Source organism: Amphiura filiformis, chromosome 11 (genome assembly GCF_039555335.1).
Source record: "Amphiura filiformis chromosome 11, Afil_fr2py, whole genome shotgun sequence".
Taxonomy (NCBI): Eukaryota; Metazoa; Echinodermata; class Ophiuroidea; order Amphilepidida; family Amphiuridae; genus Amphiura; species Amphiura filiformis.
Window position 1 is genome coordinate 49,546,291 of NC_092638.1, and position 16,280 is coordinate 49,562,570.

The window sequence follows — 16,280 nt, forward strand, 5'->3', positions numbered from 1 at the left end:
AAAGTACGAGCGTACATAAAAAAATTCTATAACCAAAGTGAAACCACTTACTCTTTGTAATCCTTCTGCACTATCAATAATCTCTGAGAAGCATCTTAGGATGATATCCCTACACTCCCTGAATGGTGGATCAAACACAATGCGTGGCTCCTCTACCTTGAGTTTCACTATCATCACCTGTGGCATCACATACTGTAGGTCTTTATACTCATCACCAAAATCATTGCCCTCCTGTATAACAAAATCAGTGTGTCAGGTTAGTAATAGGCAGGGGGGGCATCAAACACAATATGTGGCTCCTCTACCTTGAGTTTCACTATCATCACCTGTGGCATCACATACTGCAAGTCTTTGTACTCATCACCAAAATCATTGCCCTCCTGCATAACAAATCCAAGTTTTGGTTAGTAATGTGAAAGAAAAATCTTTGGTTTCTTGCTTCTATTGTCAGGGACATTTTACTCCCAATGTTTTGAAACAAACAATGTTTTCCTTTTTGCAGTTTTGTTGTTTTCTCCAAAGTCGTAAAGAGGAAGCCCTGTCAGAGCAGTTCTGGGGTGAACCAAACCTGCCTGGTTATCAAATAAATCAGCAACAAGGTTATCTCTGAATTTGACAGGTGCAAATTGAGGCAATAACATTAAAACATCAATTAGCACCTGTCAAACTCAGATATAACCTTGTCACTGATTAATTTGATAACCAGGCAGATTTGGTTCACCTCACGAACTGCTCTGGAGGGGGTTTCCTCTTTTAAGGGCCCATACCTATTTACCAGCGAAGATGTAGCTTACTGCAGCCACAATGCTCCCATCAAATGAGGGATTCCTCAGTCAAGTGGGGAAAGCTGCACACTGGTATTTAGGTATGGGCCCTGAAGGGATATACAGCCATTTTGTTGGCAAAAAAGTTAAGTTTAAAATCCTTAAATGAAAACCAAAGCTTTTCAAACCAAAAGTTTAACAAGTTCAATTCAAGGAAAAAGGTGAACAGTATCCATAAAAAGAATTGCATGTGTATGGTGGCAGCTCTAGACTAATGTGCAACAGAATAAATAGCACAAATACCATTTACCTGTGTTTGAGGGTGCTCTTCTTACGTAAAGAATCATGAAGTTTCAATTCAAATTCAGTAGCAGGGCCAGCATTTTTTCAATCACATCTTACAAATTCTTTCAAAATATTGGTAAGTTGGTCTTACGAAAATTAAATGATTGTTATTTTTGTAGCCTTTTAAACACGCACTTACTCACCTGGTGAATCTTAAAGAATTCCAGAAAGTCTGACAATGAATTGATGACCATACTCCTGAGCTGTATGGACATAAGTGCTGCCACACAAGCAAAGAATTCCTGAACCCTCTGGGTGGACTCATTGTCATTCTGAGGGACCAGGAAGGCCCACATGTCCTTCTTGGCCATGAAAATGTCAGCACACATAGGAATCCATCTGGAAAATTGAACAGAAATATCAACTGTATAAAATAATAATTGTCTTTTCATATTGATGTAGGGAGATCAACATATATGAGACCTGTTCAACAAAATAAGCTGAAAGTCGTCAGGGATGAAAAGGAGATATATAGTTCATTGAACATAATAGAAAAAAATAGAAAACTAAAAAGAATTTGTCATTAAAATATTGACTTTGGAATGTCCACAAGTTCATTAGGTAAAAACCAATGACTCAAATTTACAGAAAACAATCTCGTACTGCATAACACTTAAATTTCAACTGGAAATGTATGATTTAAAAACAAATGTAATACTTATACGTGAAAAAATATTTGAGGTTGTAAGTACTTACGCTGTTTGGAGTTCCTTTCTTGCCTCAGCACATTGTTTCTTGACCAATTCTTCAAATTCAGTTGGCAGTAATGGCAACTCAGCTGCTAAAAGATCATCACGTCTGACAAACCGAACCTTGCTGAATCTGAAGCAAATATGTAATGGAATTATATCAAATCAATACATTAACATGATAATTGCCTAACTCATTTTTTTGTAGTTTTGAAAAAAGTACAAAATATGGTTCAACAAATAAACATATTTACTCACCAATCTTTTAAAGGTAGGTGATCAGATTTTTTCGGATTGTATTTTGTAATTCACATTGAGGCCTGTACCAAAATAATCCAGTTCACAATGGAGATGAGGCGGTCACTTTTTTGTTCATAACGTCTAAACGGAATACATTTTAGGCCTAAAATTTCACAGGATTATGAGAAAAATATGAGCTCTCATCTGATGCCAAAATGGAGAAAATTGGGGGATGATGTTGTCGATCAGGTCACCCATCTTTAACAAGAACAAATGATAATGAGACAAATTAAAAAGAATTATCAGAAATGATTAGGGTGATTACATAATTGATTCATTTAGACAAAAAGTTGAGTTTTCACTTTCAAAGTCTTCATTTTGTGTGTTAAGGAAAGTAGTCAAAAGACTTGAATTAAAAATTTGTGATGGTTCAAGATGTCACAAACAAATTCTTGAAATGTTAATATTAATCTGCGATGTTATAAGGCCTGCCAATTACGAGCTGATCAAAGCATACAACTGGCCAGTTAGACTCTCACTTCCACATCCATTTGTTCAAGTGATGGCTTTAAGACACATTATGACACACCAAAATCACTTTTATTAGCTTACCTGTCAAACCACAGATTCTGTAGCTCTAACATCATACAATTTGTCATGAAAAGATGTGCTTCATTTATCTCTTTATTGATTCCATACGAGTCATGCCATGGGACAGGCGCCCTCACGATGCGTCTTGGAAATGGTCGTGGTACCCATGAGATGTGCAGTCGCTCTTTCTCTTCAGCATCCATGAGGATGTAGTCAACTGTGTATCAAATTAGGAGAAAATAAATTATCACCAATTCTTATCAATTGCTTCTATAATTAAAGACAGAGATAAAAAGAATTTATAACCGGGCGCCTTATTGTTAATTTTGCACTTTCAAACATGCAAACCATCTCAAAAGCTGCTTTTTGCCTTGTAAAAGTACGTAATTTTTCGCCATTTGCTGTTATTCCTTTTTCTCCGATCAGTACCAGATAGATCGGTCTTCCTTTTAATATGCGCTATTAACTTGTGTAAACCAATCAAGGGTCGTAATTGACAGTGACATCAGACGCAATAAATTATTTTTATCTCTGTCTTTAATTATAGATTTGTATTTTTTCTATCATTCTTTACACAATTTAGTTTCACAGAAAAGTTTTTGTGAGATACATGTTTCCACAATGGGTGGATATAATGGTTGAAGCATTTTTATCTTTATGTACAAACGCATAGATATACAGCTGTTGGGGATCTGCATATGGTGCATATGCATGAATCAACATGCAGAATTTATCACTGTGTTCATTTTATATGCACAAAATTACAGGGTCATCATCATCATCTTCTGTGAAGTCGGTTGTCAGTACTTCTCAAACCGTTGAGGTATTTCAGTTCACCCTCTATGGAAGACATGACCTTAATCTTCCAACAAAGGTGCATGAATTTCAAATGGAATTACCTGAATAGGTGATTCCATTTGAAATCTATACACCCTGTGTGAGATATTAAGGTCATGTCTTCCACAGGGGTATATGAATTTCAACTGGAATAGCAGACTGTCTGGAACAAAACATTGTTGAGTGCTAGCATGAAAGTTCATCTGTGTTGGTAAACTTCATAATTGGAAATTTAAACTTATGATCTCAACACAAAATTATGACACACCTCTAAATTTTCGGTCACAACTTTGACCTTCATCTGAGACTGGCAACCCAAGTTTGGGATCAGTGACCTTTTGGACACTTGACCCCAAAACCTGGTCGTACACTCTTGGTAACTTGTATCGGCCCCTGTCGCGGTTGAGACCCGACGGGGGCCGATACAAGTGTCCAAAAGGTCACTGATCCCAAACTTGGGTTGCCAGTCTCCAGATGAAGGTCAAAGTTGTGACCGAAAATTTGAGGTACATCTTAAGTTTGTGTTGAGATCATAAGTTTAAATTTCCAATTATTGTTGAGTGCTGAAGACTTGTTTAAATTTTATCTCTACACAACTTACTTATTGCTTTCCTTGAACTGAATTCATAATCCCCTAGGATTTCCTGCTCTGTTGCCTGCAGTAGTTTGTGTAGGTGTGCCTCCTCCAACAGGTGACACGGAATGTAACCTCTGACATTGTCCATCATGTTGTCAGGGGCGGAGCTAACATCGCTGTGTTGATTCCTTTACTGATGTAGTATGAGTATCTCTGAAGTGGAGAAATTTTAAATTTTAAATTTTAAATTTTAAATTTTAAATTTTAAATTTTAAATTTTAAATTTTAAATTTTAAATTTTAAATTTTAAAAACTTAAATTTTAAATTTTAAATTTTTTTAAAAATGATTGAAATGAGATATTCCATTTAAAATCCATACTACCCCTGTGGAGGATTTTGGAAACATCTTCCAAAGGGGGCACATTCTTAGGGGGAATTTCAAAAGGATTGAACAAATGAGGCAGCTCCATTTGAGGATGAGTTTCAAAAGGTCCAATTTTGCTGATAACTTGAGATGACTCCGGTTGTCATGAAAGTCTGTTTGGTGTGAAACACAAACTAAAAATGTCCCCTATATGCACGAAACAAACATACACACACCACAACACCCCCTCACACACCAAAAAAAACCATCACTTAACGTTATAATGCAACAAATTATTTGTATATTTATTGGGTCTACTCACTTCTACATCCCTTTCTGAAGGATCCCCTTGGTTCTCTTCTTCGACATGCTCCTTATCCAAGATAATTCCCATCTGTTCTATAGGGGTCAAAGGTCGACTTGGTATAAAGGCTAGGTGGCTGTTGGAGAAGAGAAGAAAAGGAAATTGAGTATGTTATGTTTAGCAAATATAATGACACAGTATCCTTTTAAATCTGCCATTTATCTTGTTAAAAAGATACCACACGGTAGACTGTAAAATCGCACCAGCTAAATTTGCACGCTACAGAGCCTGAAGAAAAGATCCCGCGAACCACAAATTGGCACACGTATGGGCGCTGCCATGGGGTGCTAATGGGTGCTGGAGTGCTAATGAACGCGTCGCCAGCACAAGCGTCCAAGGCGATCAATAACGCGTATAGGGTGCATACAGTGCGCCTACGCGGCCGGTAGTTCCAGGCTACGCGATTACAGGGTCAATGGCTGCTTCCACACAGTAACATACTTCTGAACTGAGTGTCAGGGCCCTGAAGATACCAACTAACAATCCACACAAAGTCTCTTATGAAGCTTGTGTTATCAATGTGAAATTACTTAAAATTACTTTCTTAGGGTGTATTGTTAAGATATTTACTTACTTGGGTCTTTCCCATGATGACAAGGTACATGTTATACATGTATACTCAGTTTGATTTGAAAGAAAAAGAATCATTCTAGCTTTTGTCAGCAATGTTTGAAAGTTTGATGATGATCTTAGAAATTTTGTTCACCAACTTTACTGCATATAGTTTTACCCCTGTTCTTACCCATTTGCTTGCTTCTTGGTCCTGCCAACAAATGTTTTGGCCCTTGGAGACATCGTAGGTATTATTTCTCCATTGGTAGGTGATCGCGGTGATTTTGTTGCTGATCGATATTTGTCAAGAAAACCTACATTTTTTTATCTTTGCTTATGGACACACAGCATAGAGATCCTACCTGACATGTGCATTTACAAACACCACCCCATACACCGACCAATTACCTGCACCACTGTCAATTGATTTTACAATGTACTTAGGTATGCTAAAATTTATATTCTACCAACCTGCCTATTTGAATACGTGTTGGCCTGCTGCAATGTCAAAGCATATCAATTTAGATTTAAAAATACAATTTCAAATAGTGATAGGCTGTACAGCCCCAAAAAAAGGGTGATGTTTCAAAAAGCTTAGGGTACCAGCTGAATTGAAGCAGCTAATCCTCCTGAGCATTTTGACACCTTTTAAAAAAAAATCGGTTGAAAAATGAGACAGTGCCGGCCAAAAAATGACGCATAAGGGGGATTTCTTGGGACCCCCCTTATTTTTCACTATTTTGGTAATTATGGGCATTTTCTTTGCTGTTTGTTGGATTCTAATGATTATTTACATGATTTTGGGTCCCCTTGATATATTTATGCAATTTTTACACAAATCGTATGTTTTGATGCACGTTTAAGAGCCAATTTAGGACGTGAGGGCGCTGTTCAGCCTAATAGCTGTTACGTATCCCCCCTAATAAAATTTTATCATTTCTTATTATCAAATCAAAGTTACTGATAAATAACATCTTCTGTCCAAATTTGAACTCTCAACCTTATTTCACTTGTGCGTGGTACCCATTTGAATATGTGTAGAGACGCTTCCATTGACTTGCATATGATACAAAGTTCGTTGACCCCTGTATATTGCTATGGGCAGGTTACCCTGTATTAAAAATTAGTGCCACGCCACACCAAATGTGATAAATGGCTGAAAATTTCAGAAAATGGATGATTGATGATTATCTCTAGCATGATTAACTTAAAAATCAAAAATGGTTGCGAAATGGGTCGCTAAAAGGTAAAGCGCCCTCACGGCCTAATTTTATCCAAAACCGTTAATTTTAAGGACACTAAAAGATTTCATTTGACACAAAGTGCATAAATGACCTTCCTAGACCTAAAACTATGTAAGTAGATACCAAAAATGCATTACATAATCCTTAATGTGATAAAATTCCCTTAAAACTAGAAAATAAGGGACAAATCTGCCCCCCCCCCCCTGTGTGCCGTTATTTGGCCGGCACTGTCTCAATTTTTGGCCGATTTTAATGAAATTGGTGTCAAATTACTCAGAACAACAAGCTGCATCAAATAAGCTGGTACCCTAAGCTGTTTGCAACTACACCCTTATACAGCCTATCACTATTTCAAACCTATAATCTCTATGCCATGCCAACATTAGTTTTTCCTCCACAGGCCTCAAAATTCAAGTTATCAAGGGCACTCATTGCAAGGCTATTGAGCAAAAAGCATAAAGGCCACTACGTACTGCAGAATACTTTGAAAGTGATGGCCTAAGTCTAAGGGCAACAGAGGTCATGACCTTTGAAGCCTCTGTGAATGTCGAAGCCATCAACATGTAATTTTCATACATTTTCCCCTTGCTTTATGGTGTGCTTGATTTAGAACTCCTGACCCCTCACACACTGCTACTCAAACAAACAAACGGTACAATTACCGAATAGGGTGCAACTTGCTAGACTTGACTCTAATCCTCGTTCAAGGAGTTTAGGGTTTATGGTCAGTCTTGTAATAAGACTAGTAGTGTTGCACCCTATTTGGTAATCGCTCCAAACAGTACAAACAAACTAAAAAACAGCTTTAAACAAATTCTTCCTAAATCAAAATTTTCAAATAATAAAGGATACGAGAATGGCTCCTTTTTCTTGACATCTGCGGCTGTGTGTGAGACCTAGCCAGATTGCTGCGCGGCAAAGATTGGATCTTGAGTTTGCGAGCACTCGGCGTGTAGTTATTAGCAATGGATTCACTGGGCGTGCGATGGTATTTCTGCTCTTTAAACGGTGCTGCTAGTGTCCATGATGTGCTTTGCATGATGGGAGGATGCTCACTGTGCTTCAATACAATCTGATTTAAGGACAACAAAAGATATAATTTTATCAACTGGCTATAATAAAATAATTGTTATGTTAAAATACATTTTTATTTTCTCTTACAGTTTAGACTATGCCATAGTCGAATTTTATTAAAAATATGTTATTATTAGTCATGATGAACCCATTTCGTTGAACTCAAAATTATACTGATGTTTATTAAAATTAAAGTATTCAATAGTAAAATGGTCATAAAGAGTTAAAAATATCAGACGATTAGTGACAATAAAAGTAATTGAATGCAACATTATCTTGCATAATTATAACGGCTCACTTTAATACTGAACAATTCTGATTTTGGAATCTACCAGTTTATTGATAGCGAACCCGAAATTTCGACTATGAACTTTGAATTGTAAGCAGAACTTTACCCCTGGACTTTGCTCTCTAAAAACACACTGTCAAGCATACTTGTTTATCAGTCCATTAACCACAAGTACGCGCTTGGACGCGCTCTAAAAACACACTGTCAAGCATACTTGTTTATCAGTCCATTAACCACAAGTACGCGCTTGGACGCGCTAGATGTTTGATGAGAGATTAACTTTCGCGTCAACACAAAAACCACAGACAGTTGTTTACGGTGTAGTTAATGGTAATGGCGCGGGCCCAGACGATTTAAACCATAGCGAGGTATGGGCGACCAATCACAAGGCAGATCCATTTAAAGATGCATTACATCATGGACAATTTTAGTTAGGCCAGAAATTGGCCTAACTCTCCATAGAGTCCCGTGTTAAAAATCTTAACCGCAAGGCAATGTCAGTAGTCCACTTGGGAAGCTAACAAACAGAGGGAGTAGGGTGACTGATCAGATGTGAAAATCTATCAATTGTGCACACATTAATTAAATCAGAGTTTTAAGCTTAAATACAATATCCAGAGTATGCACAATGGGCAAGTGGACTACGGGGTAGTCTACTTACAGTTACACAGGATGGATTATTTTCTTGTAAGTTGTAGACTAAAATTAAAGCAGGCAAGGTCAACAAACATTCAGATTCAACTTTATACATTTTTCACAAAGTTGTGACTGGATATTTTGACAATTTATCAACAGAAATTCAAACGTGAAGGGTAATTTTATGTAATTAATTTTCAATCACAAGAATCAAAAAGATTTAGAAAACTAATTCATTCTGAAAAAAGTAGATGATGAATAAATAAATACTTACATTTATATAGCACCTTTGTGACATTTTCAATTTGCTCAAAGCCCTTAACATTTATTCCCCTGTCACTAGGATAGAATACCATGTGGCTGCCAACAGGTTCAACAATGTGACGGTGCCAGTATGACTTTCCCTAACAGCTCCCCATTATACATCTGGGTAAAGTGGAACAAGTGACATAAAAATTCTTGCCCAAGGACACAACATGTTGGCCAACCCTGATGGGGTTTGAACCCATAACCTTGCGATCATGAGTCAAATGGTAAACCATGCTCCCATGGTGAATATACCGTACCGTAAAATGAATATGAGGTTCAACAGCAGGCTTACCTGATAGAGGTCTGAAGGGTGTTCAGCAACCGAGGTAGGTAGAGGTGGCAATCCTGGAAGACCCCTTGTCTTGCTACAGCTTAGCAAAGGAGTGTCAGCCATCTACAGACACAAATATTAAAACAGAGTAAAAATACCGACAATTATTTGTGACCCAACGCAATTAAATGAGGCACATTGAGGTAAGTAATATCACAGTTTCTTGGTCATACCGTGCAGGGACAGATTTAAGCGGTGGCCCTGCGCCAGTTGATTTTGCCTCGGGCCAGTCAACTTCCAACAATGCTGGCCCGGCGGGCCACTAGATTTTTGAGCCTGATAACTCATGAGACAAGATAATAAGTGATAGACATAATTGGACACAGTTTCTGCTCCACCTTTCACCTGTGTGTAATATATATTTTTATTTAATGATTTTTTTTTTTTTTTCTTATTAAAGGGGGTAACCCTATTGGTTTTGGATATGGATTGTCTTTAAAATTACATAATAATATCAAATATCGCCCCTTTATGCTGCTTTGTGAAAAAACGAGAGCATTTTCAGCGTAAATGTGAATAAATAGCCAAATTTGCAATCCAATACCTTGGTATACGTGAATTGCATTCTGGGCAGGCAAGCAACAACAACAATTCACGTTCAGATGACTAATGCATGACATGCTGTACAATGCCGGCCCGTATTGAACGGAAAATATTTGTGTTTTTTTTTGTTTTTTTTCAGAAAAAAAAGAAACAAAACATATTTCCCTTGCAATATGTACATTTCAAATGAATATAAAAGGTTTGGGTTAAAAATGGAGAGGAAAAAATCTTCCGATACCGGATTTTGAACCGGTACCTCACGGGTGAAGCATGATGCGCTAAGTAATTGAGCTAATCGCCCACTACGCATGCGACGCGGAAGTTTTATAAATATATACGGCGACCGTCTCCTCAGCAGTTAGTGTGGTTCGCTTTTTTCACAGAATGTGTATGACGCGAAACCAAAGTAGCTGTTGAGGAGACCCATGATTCGCAATTCATTCCCTACCCATAAATTCGAAGTAAGTTTTAGTATTTACAAACTGGTAACCTGTAAAAGCCGCTGTGTTTCATGATTTCTCCGGAAATACATCGACTTGGAGCGTCAAATTTCAGGATAGTAAAAATAGTATCTATCATGTGATACCAAAACCTCATAAACAATGAAAAAAATCGGGGGGGGATGATGCTATCGATCGGGTTACGGACCTTTAAGGGTGTGAGTGAGTCCCGGAATTCGAGTCCGCCCGATAATCCTATTACCGGCAGGAAATTCCCTGCCCGGTACCTGAAATTTAAAAAAAAAATAAAAAAAAAAAAAATTGAATTTTGCACATTGTTTTGTGTTTTTAATATGAAAATTGATACATAGTTTTCATGTCATACTCTATTAATGATATCAAAATGCATTCAAATTCAATTTTTTTTTTTTTTTTTACAATTCGGTACCGTTACCCGCCGAAAAATGCGCTGGTACCGGGCACAAAATTACCGAACAAGCAAATTCAAATATACGACCGCTTTTTACGGCGATAGTAGTACTACTTCCAAGCTCTTTCGTACTCAATCTGATGATGGTATAGCGATACCACAATACCGCATACTTGAACTGTTGTGAACAACTAGAAAGGAAGGACTACTGACTGAACTTATATTAGTGACTACACTCTCTAGGCCTACACTGAGTACACTCAGTACAAAACAATTAAAATGTTAAAGATTTGCTCAACTTAAATTGGCACAGAATAAATAGCAGATTCAACCCATCGTGGGACGTTTTTCTAACAAATCCAGGCTGCCGGTCAATCATTTGTACCTCGTCTTTAGCGTAATATGCATGATCGCCCGGTAACCTGGATTTGTTTGAAAAACGTCTCACGATGGGTTGAATCTGCTTTTTTTAATAACACACAAGTAACACAAGTAACATGTGTATAAAGTTTGGAAATTGGTACTGGTAGTCTCTAACTTCAAAGACGCACTGCAACATGCTAATATTTATTTTGCACTTTTTGCAAAGAAAATAATGAAAAAGCTGGGCCAGTAAATTTATTGCAGGGCCAGTAGACTTGCCATTTCACTGACCAGGAGGGCCAGTAGAAAATCGAAGCCTAAGTCTGCCCCTGGGTCATAGTATTTTGTACTCTGGATAAATGAACATTGGTCGAGTCCGAGTTCTCTGGTTTTAACTCTGCGGTTCAGCGTCAAGCCAGGTTTAAATGCAAATCCCATGACATAGGCCTGCGGGACCGGGCGAATATCCAGGCAGTGGCTGCACTTGCTAGAAAGTAAGTTTGGTGAACTTGGCCCAAAAGGCCCCAAGGCCCTAGCAATGCATTATGTTGATATGAATTATTGCAGTGCAACCGTCCAAAAAGGAATTTGTCAAAACACTTCGTCTTTTTTTTTTTAATTGAAGCAACTCAACTTCAACATGAAGTTTTCTGAACAACAAAATATTTGCTTGCCAAGTGAAAGGGGGTACTAACACTCATTGCATTTTTTTTGCATTTTTTGTATTTTGTGAGGAAATGAGAAAAATTTGGACAGAGTGGTATGCAAAATGAAGGGGCAAATCTTCTCATTCTATATCGGTATCAATTTCGCTTATATGCTTTAAAAAGTAGAAGCCAAAAAGTGGTACATCAGTGATGTACCATTGGCTACTACCTTTTTTTCTCATTTCTTCAAAGTGCAAAAAAATGCAAAAAAAATAAAATGCAATGGGTGTTAGAGACTGGAATCAGTTAGTCTAGAATCAGTAAGGCTAGAGCAAATATTGTACCGTCCAAAAAGGATTGTCAAGTTGCAAGTCTTACGAAATGGCATTTCCTGAAAGACATAAAAAATTGTCGAAATTGGCCTACTTGGGCCAGCTTGGGATGGGTATAGTCCCAGCCGTTAACCCTCTCCTATTGTTGAAAATTCTAACTTTAGTATGAACAACCGATAGCTTGTGATACGAAAGTTAGAAGGTGCAAGTATTTGTGCTCATGTCATGTACCTTGTTTGGCACATACGTACACGGTTGCCATACAGGGCCCAATGTCATGCATGTGAATAAAAACTTCTTCCTCAAGTTAATTATTGTCTCAAAAATATGAGGATATTGTTCTTGACATATTATTATTGACACATGTGCTATATTCCTTCATCAATTCACCATGACTGTACTCACGAAAAACATCATTTCGTGTCAATTTTTCTCAAGTGATCGTCAGACATCACACGGTCCCCACGTGATCAACACGTGTAGTGCTGGGCTCACATGTTCAAGAACCGGAAGGGTATCAACATCAGTTTGCAATGACAAGTCAACCTTTGCAAATCGGGAGATGGATTGATTTGCCCAGCACTGGATTTTCCCATTAGTATATAATGAGTGGCGCTGGTCTGTCGTCAAAACAAGCGATTAGCGTACATAACTCTTATTAGACCTATTCTTGAGTATGGAGCCGCTATATGGGATCCATATACTCAAATTCTCATTGATAAGCTCGAATCTATTCAGAGGAGAGCTGTTAGGTTTATTATGAATGATTATGGCCGTTACAGCAGTGTGACAGATATGATGTCCAATCTTGACATTGAACCCTTAGTATAACCGTAGAAAAATTGCTAGGCTCACTAATTTCCACAAGGCACGGGTGGGTCTCCTTGCAATCCCGGTACAAAAACTACTTCGCCCGGTCACCACGCCGCTCTAACATCAACAGCTAGGGCCTATATCCCATTACAAGCCAATAAAGACTGTTTCCTGAACTCATTTATACCACTTACGACAAGAGACTGGAACGCACTACCTCAACACATCACCAGCATCAACGACAGCAACCTCTTCAAGCAAGCAGTAACAGACCTCTACCTCAAATAATTTACCTCAAAGCGCACCACCTAACCCTACCCGCATTACCCCTCCACCAAGGGGAGTTGGGTACGTAGTACAACTACAAGACAAGACTTAGACAACTTTGATCAAGCAAGGTTGCAGAATTAAACAGACTCATAATAATGGTCGGAATTTGTACTTCAGCGATTGTGTTTCCAGTTAAAAGTAAGCAAATACTTCAGCTAAGATACATAAATGTTAGCCTAGCTAAATTGTAGCCAAATTGGACAATCTAAAAAAAAATTGTTTTCATGCGTTTTAAAACTGAAGACAATATGATGACTGAACGTGTTATACTACCACCCTGTATCTTCTATCCACACAGTACCACCGTGTCGTGGTAGATAGTAGATAGATTTCTCAATCAACTCTCCTATTATGGGTCGTTGTTGAGTTCCTACGGGAATATCATTTAAAACAAATACTAAAATTCATGATTGACAACTAAAAATCGGTGTGTCGTTCGTATCCTCCGCTGTCAGTTCTTATCAACTCCCGTTTCGTCCTCACAAAAGCTGCCTTTGTGTTGATTATGTTAAATGTGTTATGGCAAAAAATTACAGGTACAATGAAATAATGCAATGAGTAGGGCGAGTTCCGGGGCGGGTTTCTTCTTCGTCTAAAAAGTATTGCTGTTGGTTGATCTACCCATGGCACTCTAGGTCTAGCTGAAACAAGATAATGTAAGATAGTAAATGTAAACCTGAATTTTAGCTTACTCGAGAACTCTAGCTTCGAATTTGCACATGATAGTTACGCATTCGAAGCTAGAGTGCATTGGTATGGTGTTTCGGTCAGACAGCAGTGCAATTTTTTGCACCGGAGGTTATTTATTCTGGTAATGTTGAAATTTGGATGAAAGTTATTTCGATGAGTCAACTGTATCTTTTTGAGCAAGATTTGCCTATTTTGGGCAGTCTAAAATGTTGCTGTTCTTTTAGCAACATTTTTGATGCAAGCGGCCCCTCGGGCATAACCAACCGTTTAGTCATGAAAATATATGAATGAACCCCTAAAAAGTCATGAAAGTTATGTACCGGTTTTTAAAAAAAATTGAATTTAATTTTGAAATTTGATTTAAAAATACCTTAGTTTTAAATTTAATATAATAGTAGATGACATTGTGGAATTCGTCTCACCTTTGCCCGCTCCATGGTTGGTTTGCTTATTTTAGCTTTCTCGAATTAAACGTGATTTCCTGCAGCTGCACTAATTTTCACTGAAACCTCCGAATTCGGAAGCCCTGCAAAAGATGACTACACGGGCCGGGTACTTTAGCTCAAAATTGCAGTTAGTTTGCAAGGCCATTTTAGGTATGTCTTGAGAAACGCAGGCTACATTTGATTTTTAGTTCGATCCACAAAATAAAAAGTTGTTCAAAAGTACTGATAATTCTAATTTTCTGTATAAAAAAGTTCAAAACTTTCGTTCCTGCAGGTGTTTATCTTCAAAGCGATCCAGATTATTTAACATACGGGAACTTCTGTTGCTATGCGTCGCAAAATGATTACGGGCGCACACCACCAATTAAAGTACACCCGAGAGAGAGGCTGCTGTGCCATAGGCTGTGCAATAATTATGAGCTCCTGCGGGGGGGAACCGGGAGGGAGGGCTAAAAAATTCCAAACAGCATGCCAAAAATGCTTGCTCCACCCCTCGGCCTGCCATAAATCGCTTGCCCTCATCTCAGCTTGCGCCAAAAAAAACTTTTCCGGGATCTTTTTGCACATGCAAAATTTTTGTCCCAATTTGCAAGTTAAAGGAGTATTTCGTGATCCTAGCATCCTCTATTTATGTCATTTTTCATTAGATATCCACGAAAAAAACCTATTTCCAAAATTTCAGTTGATTCCGATATTGCGTTTGCGAGTTATGCATGATTATGTGACTGTACACTGCTCCATAGACAATACGTTGTAATTTCGTTCTGGTGCACCAGAACGAAATTCAAATTTCACGATATCTTTGCTAAACGAATTAATCTGCAAGAAATATTTTGTACATAAACATTATGTAGCCAGAGGTTTCCAGTGATATAAAAATCTCAACTTTTTTGAGAAAAGTGGGGGATGAGGCTGTGGATCACGAAATGCCCTTTTAAAGCCAAAAAGCCAAAAATCGCCGCTGTCCCGGCCTCTCGCCCAGTGCCAAAATGAAAAATCAAGTTGCTGGGGTCAAAAAAGTTTTTGTCGTGGGAAAAGGAGGGGTCAAGAAAGTTTTCACACCCATAAAGGGGGGGTCAAAAAAGTGCAATACAAAATTTGTGTGCGCTACACACGCACATTGTCACAATAAAACCCTTTTCATCCAAATCATGAGCGAATAGTGTCAAATACAGTAGAGCCTTTTTTCGGAAGCTCAAAGACATGTACGGTCTCTTTAAAAACAAGACATGTATCATAATGGTTGAGGGTATGGAATTTGATGCAAGGAATAAAACAGGCGCGTGTTACTTCAACGGTTTAGGGTATCGTTTTAGCCAATGGTTGAATCCTTGTTTAGGGTGCTTTTCAAAAGTTGATTATCGCGGATGGTGTACAGGCCTGAGACGAATATTCGTCTCAGGTACAGGCCACAATGGGAGTGACCCCCGGGGAGGCACTCCCTATCTGAAATGGCAGGGATGTGCCTCGGCCATGTTAAAAGTAGGGGCATTCAGGTCAAATGTACAATTACAAAAATATGGGGTCATTCAGTACACAACCTGAATAAAAATGGGGTCATTCGGTATGAAACTTTGAAAAAAGGATGGTCATTGGGGTAACAAAAAGTAAAATGTGAGTCATTGAGTACAAGATTGCCAAAAGAGTATCATTAAGTACACATAGGCCTAAATAAGTGCCAAACTGCGTAAAAACAACTTGACCACCTTGGAAATGTGAAAAATCTCATTATTTCTGGAGGAGAACACAAATACCACCTAAATTTGGGAATTAAAAGGGGGTCATTGGGTATAGCAAAAAAGGGGTCATTGAGTACATGAATTTTTTAAGGGGTCATTGGGTAATAGGTAGGACCATAACACAAAAGGGGGTCATTGGGTACAAGCCGGTTTGAAAAAGGGGTCTATCCGAGGCACATGATGCATATCTGTCATGGAAGTGCCCCCCCGGGAGTGACCCCCCCCGATGATTTCAGACATAGTCATTCATGGAGGCCCAGTACAATGATGGATCCGCATTACATCGCTCGCGAAGTGATT

The 16,280-nt window shown here is 38.3% G+C and overlaps 1 protein-coding gene across 1 annotated transcript in view; it reads right to left on the minus strand.

Annotated features, from left to right (window-relative positions):
• Positions 1-14,534, minus strand: part of LOC140164939 (dynein axonemal heavy chain 3-like) — a 99,557-nt gene extending 85,023 nt beyond the window's left edge. The window contains 11 exon segments of the mRNA XM_072188337.1: positions 52-231; positions 1,253-1,448; positions 1,806-1,931; positions 2,651-2,846; positions 4,068-4,208; positions 4,211-4,256; positions 4,731-4,848; positions 5,515-5,614; positions 7,421-7,640; positions 9,169-9,270; positions 14,218-14,534. Of these exon segments, the coding sequence (XP_072044438.1) occupies positions 52-231; positions 1,253-1,448; positions 1,806-1,931; positions 2,651-2,846; positions 4,068-4,208; positions 4,211-4,256; positions 4,731-4,848; positions 5,515-5,614; positions 7,421-7,640; positions 9,169-9,270; positions 14,218-14,232 (1,440 nt within the window). The 5' untranslated portion in view covers positions 14,233-14,534.
• Positions 14,535-16,280: the final 1,746 nt, after the last annotated feature.